Raw genomic sequence first — 23,293 nt, forward strand, 5'->3', positions numbered from 1 at the left:
GTTATTGTTGTTGTTATTCATGTACTCTGGCTATACTTGAACATTTTTTCTCTTTGAGGCATTATTGGTGACTTAGAGGAACACCTCAGTGCTCAGTGGTTACATATTGTTCTGTTGCAGGAATGACCCTTGGCCAGTGCTCAAGGGGTCACATTTTAACCAGGATTATGACCAACACACCCCCATGCAAGTGCCTTGCCTCCAGTTCTATCTCTGTCCCCTCCTCAATGGCAATTTTCATGGCTACTAGAATTGATATGCAGACGAATTATATAAAAACATGTCAGATAATACTTTTATAGAGGATTCACCCTCCCACTGCTAGACAAATATGGTGGAGATTATGTTAATTTCATCCAGATTTTGTGTAACGAGGCCAGTTTCTAGCCCTAGAAAATTTCAGGCTACTCCCAATTTGTCCTTGACCCTCGAAAAGTCCTCATTTTCTGGTGTAATCATTAAGTCTCATCCCCTTACAAATCCCAAACTCTAATTTTTTTCTCTCATAAAACTGCCAAAAAGTCCCATTTTATGGTACAATTTCTCATTTCATTGTTGTTTCTTGGGTAATTCGATTACAATCCCATTTAACATAATCATAGTACCGCAGTTAGTGTTGTCACATCCAAGTGTGAGTCACACCGTGATATATGCCATGTCAACATGTGAAGTTTGTGGTACTGATGTGCCAAGTTACTATGAGGTACCACAGTGCTCATTGCCCTCCACCTCTGTCCTTGGGTCACCTCTGATTCAATTGTCACTCCTCTCCCATTGCCATCTCCCCACCCTCAATTGTTGATAGATTTGTAATCCATGGCTCAGGGTTTGTCAACACTTGATATTCTCTAGTCTTTTATTTTTGTCTCTATTATTCCACAAATGAGTGAGATCATCTCTTTCACACTAGCGAGAATGGCATCTGGTGCAAAGGCTAGAATCAAGCAATTTAATCAACCCAATAAAAATCAATCCATTTTTGAAGATATTTTTTTGGTTAGGTGGTTAACTCCCTTGTCCTGCATAGTTCCAGAGTTAGGCAAATGTTTATAGCAGAAAACTGTCAAACCCTGAAAGGTACCAAATCTCCATCAAGACATTCTTGATTTCTCTGTGTCCCCCCCCCCACAATAACTCCTATAGATACAGATTCCAGGCTCTGCATGGTAATTGTCAAAAGACCCTGTGTCATAAACAGCAATTTTGAATTTTGATCACATAATGATAATTGCCTTCATGAGTGTTGTCCTGCCACTTAAGATTAATATGTCAGAACATTCCTGGAAATATGTGATATTTATAAATAGTGTTATGTGATAATGCATGTTATATTAATTGCATTGACATTGATAACAGGTGTAATATTTAAATGTATTCATGTAGAATGAATTAATGGGAAATGTATCCATAATAGTTTTATGAACACTGATTTTTTTTAAATTGGCATCCAAGAGTAAAGTCTGACACTTCAAGTTCTTTCCCTCTCAGTGCCTGGTGTTTACAAATTTATCTGATTTAGTTAGCCATGCTGCTGCTGGCTTCTCTGGCCTACTTGGAAGCAGAAGTCATCAAGATTGAATTTTTCATTTTGAGATTCAGAAAGTAATTTTATAATCATGGTAGGGTTGAATTTTTATTGTGAGTATTGGGTTCTAGACTGAAATATAGATGTCTTTTGTAGGTGCAGAGAACCAGTGTTTTGAGTTTTTGATCTGTTTCTTCCTTTCCTTTTCAGCATCTAACCTTCACAAGAGAATTTGATTCAGATTCTCTTAGACATTATAGCTGGGCTGCAGACACCTTGGACAATGTCAATCTTGTATCAAGTCCTGTTCATTCCGGGTAAGTGACCTGAGAGCTATTTTTTTTTTTATTCTGTTAACTAACATTATTGCATTTATGATTTTCAGTAATAAATGTCATTTTCCAAAGCATTGTATATATGAAAATTGGATCTTCTAAAAGACTTTACTAGTGAGATATGTATGTTATCAGTAAATATTTTTAAGCAAATAGTCTATTATTACTGGGAAACTAAAGGATTGGAGGTTAACTGTATTACTGGTATGTTGCATTAATTATTAATTATAAAATCCAAGTGTTGAGGTGAGACATTTCTCGACTTGGCCTGGCTCCTGCAACCCCTTTGGCTGACGGGTCTGTAGGTTGCAGGGTGGTGATGGAGAAACTCACAAAGAAGTCAGATAAAGTTTTGGGAGAAATCCAGCTTTATTACAAGACCCTAACAGCTATGTGCGTATCTCCACATGATCTCTAAGCTAAGCTATTTTTTTTTGGGGGGGGGGCCACACCCGGTGATGCTCAGGTGATGCTCCTGTCTATAAGCCCAAAAACCGCTCCTGGCTTGTGGAATCATATGGGATGCTGGGGGTCAAACCCAGGTCTATCTTAGGTCAACCACATGCAAGGCAAAGCCTTACCACTGCGCCATTGTTCCAGCCCCTAAGCTAAGTTTTTATAAGTAACCTCCATCAGTTGCCTTTCATGTATCCTGACTGCTTCTGCCTCTCTGCCTTTTCTGTGTCTGCCTCTTTCCTCTCCTGTCCCCCATTATCCTCAATCCAAAATACACCCCCATCCCAGGCGTGGGTGGGTCTGATCATCCAGGTGAGATTAGCATATGGCATTGCAGAGGGGTAACACTGATACATTAAAATTTCTAAGCCATTCTGTACTGTCTATAGGGCTCTAATTTTTCCTTTTCATTTAAAAAGTTATAGTGATTTCTCTTTATTTTCTTGAAAAAAAATTTTTTAATTTTGGGCCACACCAGGTGACGCTCAGTTACTCCTGACTATGTGCTCAGAAATCGTTCCTGGCTTGGGGGACCTTATGGGAGGCCAGGGGATCTATCCCCAGTCTGTCCTAGGCTAGCACTGGCAAGACAGACAGATGCCTTACTGCTCTGCACCACCGCTCTGACCCCTCTCTTTAGTTTCTTTAAGAAAAATTTTTCTTGAGTGTCTGATTTTTCCTTTCCAATAAAATATAAAAAAGTCTTTATACATTTTCTTAATATTTGACTGTTGTTTGCTCAACTTCTAACAACACAAAATTCCTCTTAAATACTTAGCTTTTTGTTTTTTGTTATTTGGTTTTTGGTTTTTGGTTTTTGTTTTTTTTTTTGGTTTTTGGGCCACACCCGGCAGTGCTCAGGGGTTACTCCTGGCTTTCTGCTCAGAAATAGCTCCTGGCAGGCACGGGGGACCATATGGGACACCGGGATTTGAACCAACCACCTTAGGTCCTGGATCAGCTGCTTGCAAGGCAAACACTGCTGTGCTATCTCTCCAGGCCCAATACTTAGGTTTTTTACTTTAAATTATACTAGACTATATTATTCTATATAGTATAATATAATTATTTATATAGTAGATTATGCTAATTATACATATACATTATACATATGCTATATTAGACTATATAACTTCTGGGTTTTTTTAGGTATGTGTTTCTGAATTGTCAAATACTTTAGTCTTTTAATATTTCTAATAAAAAGGAAAAAATTTAAAATAGAGTTTTGGTATACTAATCTGCCTAAAATAAGATAGTTTTTAACATTTAAATTCACTTAAAAAGTGAGTGTACAAGTGTATGCTAGATTTGTCTCAGAAGTTCTTTAAGAAACCATAAAAATAGATTTGAAATAGATTTGTTATTATTGTTCCTGTTGGTTTGCAGCATTTGAGACAGGCAAAAGGTAAACCCTGGCAATTACAGAACTGATCATATATTTTAAATATGTACTGAATTTTTCAATGTTAGCTATTACAACTTTAAATTATTTGCATCCATACAAATTAAATCAAGTTAATGACATTAATGTAATTCTCACCTCTGAAGTTAATAGCAGGCCTTAAAGTAGTTGTCAGGTAATCCAGGTAAGAGTAAATTAATATTAATTATCTATTATATAAATATTATATAAAATATAATAGCCAATGAATATAATAATATTTGTGGAGCGTCAGTAAATTATACGAAGATTTGCTCTCTGTTTTTAATTAAAATACACTATGTTAAATCTTGTATATGTATGTTTTAATGCTATTTTCATTTAATTTTATTTATTATTTTGGTTTTGGGGACACTCCAGGTGGTGCTCAGGAGTTACTCCTGGCTCTGCACTCAGAAATCACTCATGGCAGGCTCTGGGGACCGTGTGGGCTGCCAGTTCATATATGTGAACCCAATCACAAGTGAAGCAAATGCCCTACCCGTTGTACTATCACTTCAACCCCACCTATTTTAATCTTAATGACTTTGTGATAGATATTTTTGGGGTAGTTATCTTGGCTCTGCACTCAGGAATAACTCTTAGTGGGCTCAGGAAAATATGGGATGCCAGGGTACAAACCTGGTCGGCCATATGTAAGTCAAACACTCTACCTGCTGTACTCTGATCCCAGCCCCACTTTGAGATAGATATACTCATTTTATTATCATATGTACAGATGTAAAGTCCTAAAACTTATTAATACTGGGGATTATTTTAAATATCCTTATAGCATAATTCTGAAAATTCTGAAAACAAATCACGGCCATGTCTTTATTCCCCACAATGCTTCGTAAATTATAAATTACAAACTGAATTTGAGTCATGAGTATTATATTTTTATCTCAATCAGAAAAATTTTATGTTAAATATGCTTAAGATATTATTTACATCATATATATATATGAGTATATGATTGTAAAGCTATAAGAAAATAAGCATTGAGAAGAAAATGTAGAACATATAGAATCTTTTCTATATGTAAGTAAGCGATCATTTTGCAAAGTGGTGAAGAGTTTTTGAATCAAGCTTGGTGAACTGCCACCATATTACAAAGATTACAGTGGTCCTCAAACTATGGCCCGCGGGCCACACATTGTATTTGTATCTGTCTTGTTTCTTCATTGCAAAATAAGATATATGCAGTGTGCATAAGAATTCGTTCAAAGTTTTGTTTTTACTATAGTCAGACCCTCCAATGGTCTGAGGGACAGTGAACTGGCCCCCTGTTTAAAAAGTTTGAGGACCCCTGAAATTCTAGAACATTCGCTCTGTGCTCTATCGAGGAAAGAAAAGTAGTAGAGTTTCAGTTGGCAAATTATTAGAATTCTAAGTGAACAGTCTCACATATGGGAGAACAGTGAAATATTGGAATATATAAATTATCTCTCCCTGAAGAGAGATGTGCAAAAAAAAAAAAAAAAGCCACCATAAAGAACAGGTAAGTGAGAATGCTTGAAAGGGAAACATAGATGTAGTTTGCATTGGAAAATACTTCTCTACTGCCAGTTCTATAGTTTACATCGCCATGGAAAGCAAATATCTTTCAGGCTTATTTCACAAATGCAAAATGCATTGGCTTCATTTTTTTAGTTTTTCTTTTGCTTGTCATTGGCATTTTTCTGTTGCTGGCTTCTAATTATCTGGCATTAATTTTTTCCATTTGCTTTCTACATTATTTTGCAGCTATCCTTCTCCACTTCCACAGTATGATTCAAGGTGATCTTTGTGTCCTTTATGTGACCCATCCTTTTTGTAATTTTTAATTTATGTAAATTTTTCTCCACAGTTAGATGTGTAGTGTCTATAGTGTGTGAGCATTTGTCATTTGTCACCCACTATTCCTTAAACTAGTAGCCTTCATTTGTTTTTAGGATCGTGTGTAGAATTCCTGCTTTGGTCGAAATATTTACAATATATGATTAAACATCATATTTTAATTTGTTTCTATAAGTTACGTTGCATGAAATTTTATTTTTCACGGTATATATTTATATGTATCTATAAGGAATGGGTTTCAAAGTCAACTTGTTTTATTTCCTAATGTTATTAAATAAAGCACAAATCCTATTTAACCTCTACTCTCTTTCCACAGTCTTTTGGATCTATAATATTTTTGGGTTTTTTTTTTTTTTTTTTTTTTTTTTTGGTTTTTGGTTCACACCCGGCGGTGCTCAAGGGTTACTCCTGGCTGTGTGCTCAGAAATAGCTCCTGGCAGGCACGGGGGACCATATGGGACACCGGGATTCGAACCAACCACATTTGGTCCTGGATCGGCTGCTTGCAAGGCAAACACCACTGTGCTATCTCTCCGGGCCCGATCTATAATATTTTTAAACTATGGAGCTTAAGTGATTATTAATAAGCAACAAATATGCAGTGAGTACTAAGCAGATCAAAGAGAAAAAAATTCTCAATGACCAACCTGGCAAGATAGCACAGGGGTTAGGGCACTTGGCTTGTATGCAGCTGACCTTGTAACCTGTGCACCCCAGTTATACCATATGTGACCCCAAATCAAAACAAAAAATATGCTTGTAGTTTGTCCTTTAAATCATCTTAAACTCTATTCACTAAAATTTATCAAAGACATAGTTCTGACATTCTCTGGATGTGGCATTTACAGCTCCATTCACAGCTGCTCAGATCAGGTTTTTAAAATATATATATATATTTGTATGCCACCTAGATCTATATTTTATTATTATTAAACAGGTTTAACCTGGGCCATTTCTAAAGACAATTAACAAGTACTTTTGTTCACTGGTTTTATTCAATAAATACTCATTGTGTGCAGGAACTGTGCCCAGTTATGCAGCTCTTCTAAATTGCTGTCTGTATTGTTGAGACTTTGAGGTTTCTTGCCAGGGCAAACACTGCCCTTTCAGTGTAAACAGTCCAGAGTTTATTTGTACTAAAACAACTGACTTTTCAAGCCCAGGGCTTGTCTCAGGTTCTTTCAATTCTATTCTTCTGTTAGTATTCCCTGTCACAAGATTTGAACTACGAAAGGCTGAGAAAGATCAGTTTGGCTTACACTTCTTTATACTAGGGCTCATTGCCTTTGTCACCAAGTAAAAATGGTCGCTGAACACATATCTAGGAAAATGTCATCTCCCCAGAACTGGTTCTGTTGAATCTTTTGTCATTTCGCTTTGAGGGGTTCAGTTTTTTTCTTCTTCTTCTTCCTTTCAAACTGTCATACTGATTGCCTTCTAAGTAGAGGGGTGCAAAATGTGCATTAATCCAGAGGCAAATGGCTGGATATGAAGTAGGCAAATGGGTGTGAAGGCAACTCCAACACACTAATTATCAGAGTTGGTTCTGAATATTGAACGGACTGAAAAATGATCCTGTTCCAATTGCTACTTACCAGGGGGTGGCAGGTCAGTCTGGTCTGTAGGAGCAGTTACTCTTCTCAGATCAAGAGAAAAGGATTGATCCTTTGTTTTAGGGCCACACCTGGCAGTACTCAGGGCTTACCCCTGGTTCTGCCCTCAGAGATTACTCCAGGCAGGCTTCCTTCCACACCTAGGGAATACACACCATAAGGGAAGCTGGAGGTTGAACTCAGGTCAGCTGCATTTAAGGCAAAAACCCTACCTGCTGTATTATGGCACTGGTCCCAGGAGAAAAGAATCTTATGGATCTCTAGCTTTGATCTTTATGCAAGCTTCTAAAAATCTATTTTGGGGATGGTAGAACTGCTTTTGGATAAATCAAGAGTAGAGAATTTTTCTCTCCCCTCCAAAGACCAGAGGGTTTTGTCTTTTTTTGTGTATGAGTGTGGTTTTTTTGGGCCACACCTGACCACAATCAAGGGTTAATCCTGGCTCTGAGCTCAGAAATCACTCCTCCCAGGTTCAGGGGACCATATGGAATGCCAGGGATTGAACCTGGGCCTACCCCGGGTTGGCTGCAAGGCAAATGCCCTACTGCTGTGCTATCTCTCTGACCCTTAGATTCAGCTTTAAAAGAGTAAAAGTAAAAATTGTTGTATTAAATAGACATTCACTTTATGAGAAGTACATGTTTCGATGGATTGTCAAGTTAAACCTATGATAGAGGAAAGAGATTCCATAGTCAGTCAAAACAGCTAAAACCATTCATGGTTACAAATGATCTGAAATATACCTTTAACCACCTACAAAGTGCATATAGGCCACTTTGGGTGTAGATACATGTCATGTATGTATGGTGTGCATACATATGCATGCATGACATTCTTTAGGAACCGTGCTTGTATTCCAAACTTTGAAGGCATCGTAGTATCTTCAATTTGAACACCTGAGAAATGGCTGGCTTCTGTTAGGAGGCCATGGACCACCTGTTCACTTTGATCCATGCACAAGTTAAATGTATGTGCAATGTGACTATTTGTGTTTACTTCCAGTTTATTTAGAGAAGGAATGATAACTACATGGTCACTAGCCTTTCAGCACTTTGATTTCATCATGAATGGAGCTCATTTATTTCTGTCTTTAATTTGGCTTCTATTCTTCTCACTCAGGTTTCTAGTTAGCTTCATGGTGGATGCCAGAGGAGGCTCCATGAGAGGAAGCCGCCATCATGGAATGAGAATCATCATTCCACCACGAAAGTGCACGGCCCCCACCCGCATCACCTGCCGTTTGGTAAAGAGACATAAACTGGCCAACCCACCCCCTATGGTGGAAGGAGAGGGATTAGCCAGTAGACTGGTAGAAATGGGTCCTGCAGGGGCCCAGTTTTTAGGGTAAGTTATTTTATCAATTCTAATCTTGACTTGACCCTCAAACCCCATCTTTGCTTTATTTATTTCTTTGCCCTGGTTAATGCCAGAAGTCAACTGTTTAAATAACCTCATTGGACCATTTGGAATAACCCTTTCAAAGATCACCAGCCTGTGTGACTCAGTGGAAAGCTCCACGTCCATAGGCCTTTAACTCTGCTTGCTGGGCAAAGCTTTTACTAACCAAGATGCATGCTGTTTGCTCAATGAGCAAGGTGGGGACCTCAGAGGACCCAGAAATCCTTAGAGAAAAAAAAATAGATACACTGAACAGCCGGCCACTTTGCACCCAGGGCATCTTATAAATAATTTTAGAGAAGCACTGTGTTGGCGAGAAGGAAACATCAAGTTGATGTCATTTTCTGAGGTGGCACTCGGATGACGAATCAGGCAGGCTCTGCCACAACTGACAGTTTGTTCACCATCTCCCCTTCTTGTTTCTCTTCCTGCTGCATGGATGTAATTCAGTAAACTGCATCTTCCTACCAATCCTCCCCCTGTAAATGAGGGTGAGAGCTTGGTTACCCGAGTCCTGCAGCTTGGGCCTCAAGGAACAAAATTCATTGGGTAGGATCTTCATAGACAAGATACAGAATGTCTACAATTTTCTCTTTCCGTTTCAATTTTTTTTTTCTGTCACCCCCATAGTCTTTATTCTTGTCTCAGCTTTTCTGTTGACCTTTTTAAGTTTTTTTTTAATGCTTTCAGTTGATGTGTGTCACTGAAAGAAGGAAAAAAAAAATCATAGTGGCTTGATGTAGCACTGTGACCTCTCTTGTACTTCTCAAGCATGTGGAATTTATGGCAAGCATTCCGCTTTCATTCCCGTGTACTCTTATAAAACCTTCGAGTTGGAGCATTTCAACTGAATACTGTCATTTCGAAGATTGCCCAGCAGCCTAGTTTTAATAGCACGTAAGAGAAACTCTGTCTAGGCTTTGAATCGACATTTGCTCAAAATGAAACATATGTGTTTGTATATATGTACATATAGATGTGCCTGTTGTATATCTATATGTGTGGAGTTATATGTGGAAAAAAATAAGTATTAAGTAAATAATCTTTATGGGCTTTGAAAGGAAAAATACATCAATAAGTAAACTGATTTTAAAAAATGATGGGGATACAGACATCTGAAGAAAAATGAAAAAAAGAAAGGCAACAAATAGAATATTCTCCCAAAGTGATTACCTTGTTTTGTTTTGTTTTGTTTTGTTTCGTTGAAGCTAAACTGTGTTGGTACCTGTCTGTTTGCTTGTCTGTCTGAGGGGTCTCTTTGCCTTGGCAGTATGCATGAAGAAACCTGTAATGAAACCTATGCTTGGCTTTCACCTTGTTCGACGCCCTTGGTCATACCTTCCTTTCAGTATTGTTGAATGTCATCCACCAAGCCACTGTCCTTAAAATATTTACACAGACAGTATCTGATACATTAACCTGCAAAGATTGTATCTAGTTCTTTGCCAAAAAAAGGAATGTCTAACTAATTATCAGGTGTAGTTAAAATCTATGGAAAGTTTCTGAACCAGAGTTCAAGTTATAAGTAGCATTAATTAATTTTATTTTGTATTTCAAAAGTAAAAAATTGTGGCATTTAAAAAATAGTTGTAATCTTCATTATTTGACCAAAAATAAAATTACTATGCGTTATCCTAACTTAAGTGAATGCTTTCACTTTTATTGTAATAAGTCAGATATTTGTATTTGTTGATCATTACAACCATTATCTCTCTTCTGCTCTGATTTTCTCATGTACATAAACACATAGACTAAAAGGAAAGGCCACATACAACCTCTGCAGGAGAATAATGATACTGTCTATTTAAATGTAAGAAAGCTGCACAATCCAACGTCATAAACTGTGTGTGATTGTGGTCTGCTGGCTTCCTTTCATCTCTTTTTAGCATTTATTCGATTTTGAAAATTAACAAAATTGTTCCATGGCTTTATTGGCTCTAGAGCCATTCTTTCACATTTGTTTGCAAAAGGACACTGTCAAAAATTAGTGTGTTGTTGTTACACAGTAATTTCAAACCAACAAGTGCTTTTTCAGAAAGTTTAAATATTTCTCTGCAGGTCACGCTAGAGTTAGGAAATTCAACTCCCCACTACTGTTTTACTAAGTGAAAATCAGAGAAACTGTCTTTACTATATATAGGCCATGAAAGTAATGGAAACTATTAGAGCGGATGTTGTTTTGTTTTATTTTGTGTGTGTGTGTTTTTTTAAGGAGAAATAATGAGTAACATATCAAAATAGGAGATTTACAAACTTTCTTTTTACAATAAATGAAGTGACTGTGTCCTTTTTAAAATGGACCAACTTTTTTATGGTCGATTTTAATAACTTTCAAACCTTTGATTCAGAATTCCTGTTTATGTGCTAAAGACCCTTGTCCCCCCTCTCGCCACCGCCCACCATTAAACCCAATGCCTCACATATGGTAGGTTCTTAAGAATTGTTTTTGAATGAGTGAATGATGGCATGTTCTCAGGCTTTTAATATAGAATTCCAAGAGCAAATGATTATGCAGCTTTGAAATCATTTCCCACCATAGTGGCACCTCTGATTTTCAAATGACTATTCTAATTGAAATACTTTTTAAGCATGACACTCTAGATAAGATGGATAGATCTCTCTCTCTCTCTCTCTCTGTGTCTGACTTGATACCAAAATTTTGTGGATTTTTTTTTCCAGTCCTGTCATAGTGGAAATCCCTCACTTTGGTTCTATGAGAGGAAAAGAAAGAGAATTTATTGTTCTTCGAAGTGAAAATGGTGAAACGTGGAAAGAACATCAGTTTGACAATAAAAACGAGGACTTAACCGAATTACTTAATGGCATGGATGAAGGTAATGCCAACAGCTTTTTACCTCTACATATCCTTTTGAGCAATTCAAAGGAATGACTAGACCAAAAGGAAACAGAATTTGAATTTCACATATGAAATCTAAGTGGTGACTCGATATCCATGTTTTCAGTATTAATTGTTGTTTTCTGTATTTAAGTCAATCTCTGCTTAATCTATCTCCTTTTTGCCTTCCACACATAGTACCAAGTGTCTAAATAGTCTGATGGCTCTTTGATCAAACATATCAGTCTTTCTAATATCCAGGAAAGTTTTCTAAGTAAAAAAATGTGTAAGGAGGGGGTGAAATAATAATGGAAAGTATGGAAAGAATGCAGAGCATTTTCAAAAAAATATGTTCACTTTTTCACGCTGCAATTATTATTTCCAGACCTTTTCTTTCATCTCATTTCATTTTCTCCCTGGTTATTTCAATAGACTTCATTAGAACTGAATTTAGAACTTAATTTCTCTTGGGCTATGATCAGTTTTTAAAAAATAAGTTTTAGTCCAGTCATTGCAGTCAAGTGCTTTACTGTTGTTCTTTTGGACTGAGATACAGATAGGCATGCTCACTTTTTCATACACATCAGCTTCAGGCAATAAAATCTTCGAATCATAGCATTTTCTTTTTCTGAGTAGACATTGGGAATAGATATAAAAGCAGGTATGTGATAGTTTTCTTTCAGGATATATTAATTTGAGAGGAATTTTGCCATGAAATAGAACTTACCTTTGCGTTGACATCCTAATCACTAGAAATACAGTATTTATTTTAAATAACACTTTTTTTTGCAAAGTTTCATTTTTTTTAATTTTTTTTAAATTTTATTTCATTGAAACAATTGAGTTCTCCGAATTCTTCATAGTTGAATTTCAGATATACTATGAGTCAGAGCCCTTCCCACCACCAGTGTTAACCTCCCTTAACCATTGGGCCTAGAGTGCATCCTATCCCACCACACTTTGCCCCCTGGCATGCCAGTTGAATAGGCCCGTTTAAGTTTAGATTGTTAAAGTTTAGGTCCCTTGATTCTATTATCGTTGATTTTGGCTTGGATATTTAGTTCTGTCTTTATTTATTTCCCACCAGTGTATTCAAGATCACTTCCCAGCTTTTATTTGATCCTTTCTTCTTAGTTTTATTTATTTATATATTTTTTGGTTTTCTTTTTTTGGTTTTTGGGCCACACTGGTGATGCTCAGGGGTTACTCGTAGCTATGTGCTCAGAATTTGGGATGCCAGGGATCAAACCAAGGTCCACCCTGGGTCAGGCGCATGCCCTACTGCTGTGCTATCGCTCCAGCCCCTCTTCTTAGTTTTATAGAAAAATGCTGGAATATGTAAATAATACTTTTTTGAAGTATAACTGATATTACGTAGAATTCACTTTTGGCATTTGAATCACTGGTATTCAAAAATACAGCTAGCATTTTCTCACACTGTGGACAGAAGATCTGAACGTAAACATAGGGGTATTTGAGGGATGACACAACAAGTTCTTTGATCCCTTTAGACTTCTAATACTTCTATATAATGGAGATTACATTCCTCATTTCTTAGTGATATTGTCCATGCATAATTATGCAGAAAGACACTTATATAGCCCTGGTCAGATAGGAAAGCCATGGCAAATATCAATTGTATCACTATATAGTCAGTCTAGAAAAAATATTGTCATGCCAAAGTTTTGTATAAAACACAGTCACAACCAACCATTAATTCAAAGATGCCTTTATAGCAAATTATGGGGAAACCAGATGATTATTCAGTGTATCATATTCATAGCATTATTCATGATAAGTGACATTTTATACCTGTCAATTTTAAAGTTAGGCCAAGTACTGCAAATCAGTGATGGTTTAAATCCCCCTTTTTCCCAGCTTTCTCATGTGCTTTATTACTTTTGTGTTTTCTTTGTCTTTGATGTTGTATTTTATTTATGAGTAAATGGTTTAATTGAATCACCGTGAGATACACAGTTACAAAGTTGTTCATAATTGAGCTTCGGCCATGCAATGTTCAACACCCTTCATCTGTGCACATTTCCTGTCACCAATGTCCTGAGTTCCCCTCCTTTAAATGAGTTGATTTCATTTCCAAGAAGGCAAGTGTCAAGTAAGGTTATCCTAAATAAGTAGAGCAGGAGTTAAGAATAGTTCCCATGTTCTTAAAGATGTTTAACTATAAATTCCACTTATTTTAGAAATGTGGGTTCTGTGAAGCGAAAATGAATGTAAAGAAGAAAATTCTTGCAAATCTCGATATTTAAGAACTCAAAATATCTCCAGTGTGTTGCACTTGCCTTAAGTGCACATTAAATGCTTACACATATACAGATATTACAAACCATCTATAATGCCCCGTGATTTTTAATGGATAGGAACATGCCATGTAATTAGCATTCTGACTTTTTATTACTGAAAATTGAATGCATGAAATATAGTCATTCTTCTATATGGATGTTTATAAGAAAGCACAACAAAAATATTAAGGAATTAATCCAAACAAAGTAAATTGAATTAACATTTATAAAAATAATGAAAGAATACAAAGGACTTGATACAAAAATAGAGGAGAGAAAAAAATGTCTACTTATTTCTTTTTTTGTTTTGAAGAAAGTAAATTATAAAATAATTTTTTGTAACTGTCATAACATGTCAAAAGTAGATACTGTAAGCTCCTTTCAGCAGGACACATGCCTAATAACTTTGACTCTCCCATATCCGACACACAGCTGATATGAATGCTCACTCATTCCTGGAAAACAGGTCAAAGGAAGACTTCACAGTAACACTAACCATCTGGACAAGAGTTTTATTAGTTTGCTCCTAAATTTTATTAACATAATTTTGAGGAGAAAAAATATTAATTAAAGTAAAGTATTCAAAAAAATGCTTCCTTGAGAAAATAATAGGAATCTAGAAAGATTGTGGAATATTCTTAGAAAATACTCACCCACCCATCAGAATGTTCTCAATGATGGAAATAGTCAATAGCCAAATTATCCATTAGTCACACATGATTCATAAACATTTGAAATGTAATTATGCAACAGATGAAGAAGATTTCAAAGTTTGATAGTTATTCATATTAAATCACCAAATGACTAGCCACTGTTTACCTCTTCAGACACTGCAGTATGAACAAGACTCATTTTTGAGTCTGTATTATTACTCTTGCATATCAGGTGAATAGAATTGTTTTCTTTTTTTTTTTTTTTTTTTTTTTTTTTTGGTTTTTGGGCCACACCCGGTAACGCTCAGGGGTTACTCCTGGCTATGTGCTCAGAAGTTGCTCCTGGCTTGGGGGACCATATGGGACACCGGGGGATCGAACCGCGGTCTGTCCAAGGCCAGCGCAGGCAAGGCAGGCACCTTACCTTTAGCGCCACCGCCCGGCCCCGAATTGTTTTCTTTTAATTTAGATTCACTTGGGCTGTAGTTTCATGATGTGCTTATATGTCTTGGTTGTATCTTTAGTAAACTAACTTTTTTTTCTTGGTTTTTGGGCCACACCCAGCAGTGCTCAGGGGTTACTCCTGGCTGTCTGCTCAGAAATAGCTCCTAGTAGGCACGGGGGACCATATGAGACACCGGGATTCGAACCAACCACCTTAGGTCCTGGATCGGCTGCTTGCAAGGCAAACGCCACTGTGCTATCTCTCTGGGCCCTAGTAAACTAACTTTTAAATAGACATTCAGTCATATGGTTACTTAAATTGATGCCCTGACATTTCCGTACAGAGGTTGTTAAATATCTTCAAGAAATGATAATATAAGCCAGAGTCATATCCCTTGTGTTAGCCTTCTGTGATTTAATTTTTAAAACCAGAGAAAATGTGATTCCATTTCTAGATCATTTAAAAGAAAATGGAAATAGTGCCGGTTATAGGAATCAAGAACCAAAGACCAGTCTGGCACAAATAAAGAGAAATGAGGACTTTGGGGGTTTTAGGTTTTTGTTTGTTTTTTGTTTCTTCAGCTACAGCCAGAAATACTCAGGGGATGCCAGAGAGCTGCATGCGAGGCAAGCACCCTCCCTACCCACTACCCACTGTGCTATCAACTATGGCCCCAGATGATTTCTTTGATTACTAAATTGGAAAAAGATTTTGATGTAACCACCAAACCCACATTATGAGACTCAATTAGATTTCATATCAAGCTCAGACCTCACTCACTGCCATTCTTCTGTTACCATTCTTGTCTGAGCATACCTCTTCAGAGAGAGGCCAAAATGAAAATTCATCTTAAAAAAAATGTTGGGGGCCGGAGAGATAGCACAGCAGTAAGGAGTTTGCCTTGCATGTGACCAACACAGGACAGATCCCAGTTTGATTCCCAGCATCCCAGATGATCTCCCTAGCCTGCCAGGAGCGACTTCTGAGTGCAGAGCCAGGAGTAACTCCTGAATGCCGCTGGGTATGACCTAACATCCCCCCTAAAGAAAACCTTCTTCCAAAGGTTCAACTTGTCTAAATTCCCATAGAGACAGGCCCATCACCACAATTTAGGAGATCTCATGTTATGTTCAACATTCTCCACTGTCTCTCTTCACTTTCCCAAATTCAAAACAAACTCCATCATCAGTGGCAAGTTCTTCTTAAAATGCATCTGAGTCTAGAACAACAGTGCAGCTGGTAGGGCACTTTCCTACATATGAATGACTCAGGTTCAATCCCTGGCACCATATATGATTCCCAAAGCCCCACCAAAGGAATGACCCATGATATCAGAGCTAATATCTTTCATTCTAAATTTCTCTTTGAACAATCTTCTACAGAAGAGTTCTACGGTCTATTCTGTAATGATTCTGTTTTGTTTTGTTTCGTTTTGTTTTGGGTCACACCTGGCAGTGCTCAGGAGTTACTCCTGGCTCTATACTCAGAAATCACTCCTGGCAGGCTGGGGGGACCTGATGGGATGCCGGGATTCGAACCACCGTCCTTCTGCACGCAAGGCAAATGTCTTACCTCCATACTAGCTCTCCAGCTCCACAATTCTGTTTTTTAACTATGTTACTGTTGTAGTCCATCCCTATTATCTCCTCTTCTTTGAAACCCTTCAAAACCAAAATAATCAACATTTGATTGCTGATCTGCACGAAAAGTGTAATTATAGGCTGGGGAAATAGCTCAAAAGGTTGGAGCATATGCTTTCCCTGCAAGGGCCCCCAGGTTCAATTCCCAGTATCACATCTTCTGAACATAAAGATCCACACAATTTATTGAAAAGTGGTTCTATAATATTTCAACACTTGAGAGTCCTTCATATTTGTATAATAAAAAATTTTAGTTAATATTTTTATTTAAGTGCCATAGTTACAAGCATGTTTGTAGTTGGGTTTTAGTCATAAAAAGAACACCCCCCCTTTCACCAGAGCAAGCTTTCCGCCATCAATGTCCCCCATTTCTCTTCTCCCCCTGCCCTCTGCCCATCTTTGAGACAGGCATTCTATTTCTCTCAATACTACTGTCACGATAGGTATTGGTGTAGTTATTTCTATAACTGTGCTCATCAATCTTGGTGGTAAGCTTCATATCATGGGCTGGTCCTTTCGTAAAATCAAATTTTAACAATAAGAGTAACTCCAGGCTAAGTTAGGTTTAAGGAGCAGGAGAATTGGCCCAGTGGTTTAGATCGTGGTAAATATGGATGTCACAAAGACCAGAACTCTCCATTCTGGCTCCACCACTTACTAGCTGTGTGGTCCCAACTGAGAACTCAATTTGTAAAGCGAGGATACCTCAAAGGAAGGTAATGGAGAACAGATGAGCTTTGGAAAGCTGTTAGCACAAGGTCTGGTACATGAGACCTTTTCCATGTTAATCATTGTCATGGCTGCTATAACTCCTGTCTTTGTGTTGAAGAGCCAGTGGGGCTGAAATCTTGCAGCTCTCTTGTGCCAAGCCATCTGCTCTGTTGCAAGCCCATACAAAGAGGTTCTTTCTGAATGTGCTCAGAACTTGCTGCCAATACACCACCTGCAGGGCTGTGTCTACTCCCAAGGGAGCAGTCTTGTCCAAAGTCACACAAAAATATCACCAGGACATAGGGAAGTCCATTTGATGTCCTAGTTACCTAACTCAGGAAGATACTACTATACAGTCTGGAAAGAGAACATAGATTTAGACAATCAAATTTGCACTTCTAGTTCATAGTCCTTGAAGGAACTTTGCATATAAAAATGCTTTGCATTGACCAGAAAGGTCACTTCATGTCAACAGCTTTATAAGATTTTCAAGGTGAACTCTTAGTAGTTAGATGACTCAAAAGGATATGGTATATATTTAGGAGGGAAGAAGAATATAGTTTCAAAATAAAATGGGAGAGTTATTTCTGTCACTTGCAAGGTAGGAAGAAGAAACTGGGTGGTTATGCTAATGATATGGTGCCATTGAAGCTCTACTATAAAGACTAAAGAAAAATAATTTAATTCAATTTACAAAGTTCAATTAACCTCGTTTAAAATTGTGCCTCCAAAATGGCACCCTAAGAGGCATTTTGTAGTTTGTGGTAATGCTGGAGTATTTACCTATCAATAGGAGGGCTGCCCTCCTGAAAGGGGCTTCACTGATTCATTGGAGAGCCTGAGAAACACGCCAGTTTTCCTTTCCTGTCCACTATAATATAATATCCGCTAGCTGTGAATGATACTTAAAATTGGCTGATAGAAATTGAGGCAGGCTGCACATGGAAAATGCACCGGTGTAGATATAAATCTCAAGAGTCAGCTTTTCTTTCCTCGCTGCATGTTTGAAATGATTCTTTCTGGGACCAGAGAGATAGCACAGTGGTAGGGCGGTAGGGTGTTTGGCTTGCATGCAGAAGGACAGTGGTTCAAATCCCGGCATCCCATATGCTCCCCTGAGCTGGGAGGTGATTTCTGAGCGTAGAGCCAGGAGTAGCCCCTGAGCGCTGCCGGGTGTGACCCAAAAAACAAAAAAATAAAATGATTGTTTATACTGAACTAAATTAAAATTCCCTGTTGAGATAAAATTCATGCCACCTATTCCTTTTGCTTTTTAGTGTGCCTTAAAAAGGAACCTTTAGGGGCCGGAGAGATAGCATGGAGGTAAGGCGTTTGCCTTTCATGCAGGAGGTCATTGGTTCGAATCCCTGCGCCCTTGTGCCTGCCAGGAGCAATTTCTGAGCCTCCCCTGAGCACTGCCGGGTGTGACCCAAAAACCACACACACACACACACACACACACACACACACAAAGGAACCTTTAATATATAGTGCTGCTTTGGGCAGTGCATTATTTCAAAGTCTGAATTCCAAAATCCAGACTATTCAAAATCTGTTAAATTTTGGAATCAGTGCCCCTGGTACTTAGGGATAACAAAGATGCTAAAGATATAAATAATATGATTTTTAAGTAACAAGCATTTTGTTGGTGAATTTTTCCAAGTAATTTGAGATTAACAGGAAAATATATTCTCATTGCTTGTTTTTCATGCAAGATTTTAAGATAATAGACTTTAGCACAGTGATAGGGTGTTTGCCTTGCACTCGGCCAACCCAAGACAGACCTGGGTTCCATTCCCCGTATCCCATATGGTCCCCTGAGCCTGCAGGAGTGATTTCTGAACACAGAGCCAGGAATAAACCCTGAGAACCTCCGGGTGTGCCCCCCTCCCAAAAAAAAGATAATTTGACTATTGAAAATTGAAACAGGAGAGGAAGTTTCTTAACTGTTACATAAAATAATAACAATAAGAACAAATAATAAAAATAACAACTCCAAGGGCCAGAGAGATCAGGAGATAAGATGCTTTCCCTATATGCCCTAACTTTGGATCAACTTCTAGCACCATGTATGGTCCCCAGAAACCCCACCAGATGTGAACATTGCCTGATGTGACCCCAAAACAAAAGCAAAAATAGGCAAGGGAAGAACCCAATAATTTATTTTCTAGATGTAGAAACAATAATTAATAACAGATTTCTCTATTCAAATTATTTTCTGATTGAACCCAGTTATTTTTAGGGTATCAGCCAAGTAATCTTAGATTGTCAAATTGGCTTGTGTAAAATGAGATTTTACAGAAATTGGATTACTCTCAATGTTTCATTTTATGTGTACACAGCACCACCTGCTGGAAAAATCTTGTAATAATTTTAGAAAATTCTTGTGAAAAAAAAAATTGACCTGTGGTTTCATTTAATTAAAAGTAAAAAAATCAACTGTGATTAGGGTAGAGAAAACAAAAAGGAACAGGATATAATCAGGCAGATAAGGCGCTCACCATACACTCAGCTAACCTGGGTTTGATCTTTGGCATATAGTCTCCTTCACCCTACCAGGCATGATACCGAAGATAGAGCCAAGAATAAGCCTGACCTTTGCCAATCATGCTCCCCATCAAGAAAATGGGGCATATACCAAAGATGATTTAGACCTTGATCAAATGTTTTTGGTATCTGTTCCCATAAAACTGTCAATTTAGGGGCCTGAGAGATAGCATGGAGGTAAGACATTTTGCCTTTCATGCAGAAAGTCATTGGTTTGAATCCCAGCATCCCATATGGTCCCCCAAGCCTGCCAGGAGCGATTTCTGAGCATGGAGCCAGAAGTAACCCCTGAGTGCTGCCGGGTGTGACCCAAAAACCAAAAACCAAAAAAAAAAAAAAAAAAAAAAAAAAAAAAAAACAACTGTCAGTCACCACACCATCCTTTGCAGAAGAGAACTAGACTATCAGAACAATCCTCCCCTTCCTATCAGTTGGGCAGTATGTGAACATAGGACCAAAATAGACCATAATTAAAAATACTAGGTTTTGGGCCCAGAGAGATAGCACAGCAGTGTTTGCCTTGCAAGTAGCCGATCCAGGATCAAAGGTGGTTGGTTCAAATCCTGGTGTCCCATAGGGTCCCCCGTGCCTGCCAGGAGCTATTTCTGAGCAGATAGCCAGGAGGAACCCCTGAGCACCGCCGGGTGTGGCCCAAAAACCAAAAGAAAAAAAATATTAAGTTTTAGCTGCATCTATAGGGTGTTACCAGCAATGGCATGTCTTTGTGGACCATTCATGAGTCAAATTAATGGCATCAGATTGTGCGTCAAAGGCCAGGAAGAATGGAGCTCTTCATCCATTCGAGCTCTGAGTCAGTAAAATGGCTCTGAGGAAGGGCTGTAAAATGAACACACACACACACACACACACACACACACACACACACACACACACACCAGCCTGTCCTGATGCTTAGAATTCAGTGCCTATTGGTATGAGCTGTACATCCAATGATTGTGCTTAACTTTAAGACATTATGTGGTACTGGATTTTGAAGATAGAATTCTGTTGGGAGGGGGTTTGCCTGCAAATAATTATTAGTATTACTTTAAACAAAATTATGAAAAAGTGATAAAGTACAAAACATGCCGGAGCTAATGTCGGAAAGGAATGCCATTATATTTGCACACAATAATGTGGAAGTACATCTTTAAAAACAATCAAAGTAACAGCAATCTGGGCCAGGGAGCTTGATTGAATTGTGTACATGCTCTGCATCTTGGAGTCTGAGGTTCAATTTTCAGCACCAGACACTGCTCTGATCACCATCATCAGAAACCTGCTCCTTAGGAGCCAGAGCAGTGGTGCAGCGGTAGGGAGTTTGCCTTGCTTAGGCCAACCCAGGTTTACTCCCCCGCATCCCAGATGGTTCACTGAGCCTGGAATAACTTCTGAGCACAGTACCAGGAACAACCCTTGAGCGCCTCTGGATGTGGCCCACAATCCAAAAAAATAATAATAAAAGTGAGATGGGAGGTGGACAGGCAGAGAATGTGTTGGGCCACAGTCAGTGGTGCTCAGGGCTTACTCCTGGCTCTGTACTTGGGTTACTTCTGGCAGTGCTCTGGGGAAGGGACAGTATGCAATATCAGGGATTGAACTCTGCATGCAAGGCATATGCTCTACCCATTGTACTTACCTCTTCAGTAAGAATGTGAGATTTTGGCAGTCATGGAGGAAAACAGAATTCTTTCCAACAGGGCAAGATATTACTTCCTTCTCTTTCTCCTGGAAACTTTCCCTAAATTATGACTAAGTTAGATACACCTGATCTAGATATTTACAATATCATGTCATATCTTTTGTATATCTTCTATAACAAGGAACTTTAAACTCAACGGTCTCTTTTGATGGACTACAAAATCCATGAGAACATGGACTAGTTCTGATGAGTTTGAGATATTTTGTCCAGTGCCCTGAACACAATTCGGTCATTACACCTCATTTTTCACTGAATATATGCAATGAAGGAATGTACCATATTTTTTGCTCTATAAGACACACCTGACCATAAGACATACACAGTTTTTAGGGCTCTCCTTCTCTGCACTCAGGCTTTAGTATCAGGTGGCATTCACTCCATCAGACACACTTTGAGGGGGTGTGTCTTATGGTATGAAAAATAAGGTAAATCCCCAAGTATCTATCCCAAATGTCTTGGCAATCCATTTCCTCAAGAATCCACCTATCCATACCCAAGAGGGGAAAAAATCTATTTTCTAAGGTAAGGACCCATCTCTTAAAGAAAACCAAAAATTCTACTTACTCTTAACTTGATAAATTTAGCTTTCACTAATAAAACTTTATTTAAAAAAAAATGAGGAGCTGGAGCAATGGTACAGTGAGTAGAGCTCTTGCCTTACATGCAGCTGACGCAGGTTCAATCTCTGCATCCCATATGGCCTGCAAGCATCACCAGGAATAATTTACTAATGCAAAGCCAGAAGTAGCCCCTAAATATTGCCAGGTGTGGTCCCAAAACAAACAAAAACACCTGAAATTAAAACATTAGTCATGGGGCCGGCGAGGTGGTGCTAGAGGTAAGGTGTCTGTCTGCCTTGCAAGCACTAGCCAAGGAAGGACCGCGGTTCGATCCCCCCGACATCCCATATGGTCCCCCCAAGCCAGGGGCAATTTCTGAGCACTTAGCCAGGAGTAACCCCTGAGCATCAAATGGGTGTGGCCCGAAAAACAAAACAAAACAAAAAGAACATTAGTCATTTATTACACTGTAGAAACACAAAAGTATGAACCCAGGGCATATGAGTCTAACCCCCTCTCAATCCATATTTTTAGACTTGCCCCTTTGAATTCTAAGGTTTTATTTAAAATTCTCCATTGTTATAGAATATTAGTCACTAACCTGATCAGAAATTAATCCCGGGATGTTAAAAGCATCTTTTCGAAACCTTGTAGTTATGTTTCTACAAATAATTTACTTAAATCGATCTAGGTCAATCTCAAGCAACCACATGTGATATAGGAAAGAGAATTGTGTCTCCATCTGAGCAAATTGTGTAGACATCTAATCATGTGCATATATGAACAAGTCAGAATTTCTCAGTCTGGTCCAAAGCTTTATGAGTAACTCATTTACAGAAAACATGATTTCAACCTTTTACTTGGGCTTTACAATCTCCCTACCAGTTTTGATGAGAAGTATTTATGTTCCATTTTGCTTTGTTGCATAACCCAATCAAAAGTGAAGGGTCACGTTTTACAAATGAGGAATCTAGGGCTTAAGAATCTTATCATTAATACAGAGACAAGAAAGTGGTAGAACATTAACTGTAGAGTATTTCTATATACTTTACAATCCACAAGTCATATCACCTTTTGGACCAGTTTATTTGAAAATCTACACATTGCTCACCCTTTATCAACTGTCAGCCATGAGCCAGGCACTCTGCAAAGTCACATGTCTCTGTGACTTTACCTCTTTTCCCACACATCTCTCTTAGGCCTCGCATCTTATCTTCAGTCTCAAACAGACCCGCCAAGGTAGTGTGTAGGGTTCATTTGACTTTTCTGAACTTCAAACACCTACTTGACCTGAATACTATGTGAGTCAAATT

At 38.2% G+C, this 23,293-nt stretch overlaps 1 protein-coding gene across 10 annotated transcripts in view; it reads left to right on the top strand.

The window, feature by feature from the left end:
• ANK3 (ankyrin 3) overlaps positions 1-23,293 on the top strand; it is a 551,722-nt gene that overhangs the window by 461,556 nt on the left and 66,873 nt on the right. For all 10 annotated transcript variants that reach the window (XM_049790516.1, XM_049790512.1, XM_049790515.1 and 7 more), the window contains 3 exons: positions 1,736-1,842; positions 8,308-8,532; positions 11,266-11,420. In XM_049790516.1, coding sequence (XP_049646473.1) covers positions 1,736-1,842; positions 8,308-8,532; positions 11,266-11,420 — 487 coding nt within the window. The remainder of the gene's footprint in view (positions 1-1,735; positions 1,843-8,307; positions 8,533-11,265; positions 11,421-23,293) is intronic.

This window comes from Suncus etruscus, chromosome 17 (assembly GCF_024139225.1).
Source record: "Suncus etruscus isolate mSunEtr1 chromosome 17, mSunEtr1.pri.cur, whole genome shotgun sequence".
Taxonomy (NCBI): domain Eukaryota; kingdom Metazoa; phylum Chordata; class Mammalia; order Eulipotyphla; family Soricidae; genus Suncus; species Suncus etruscus.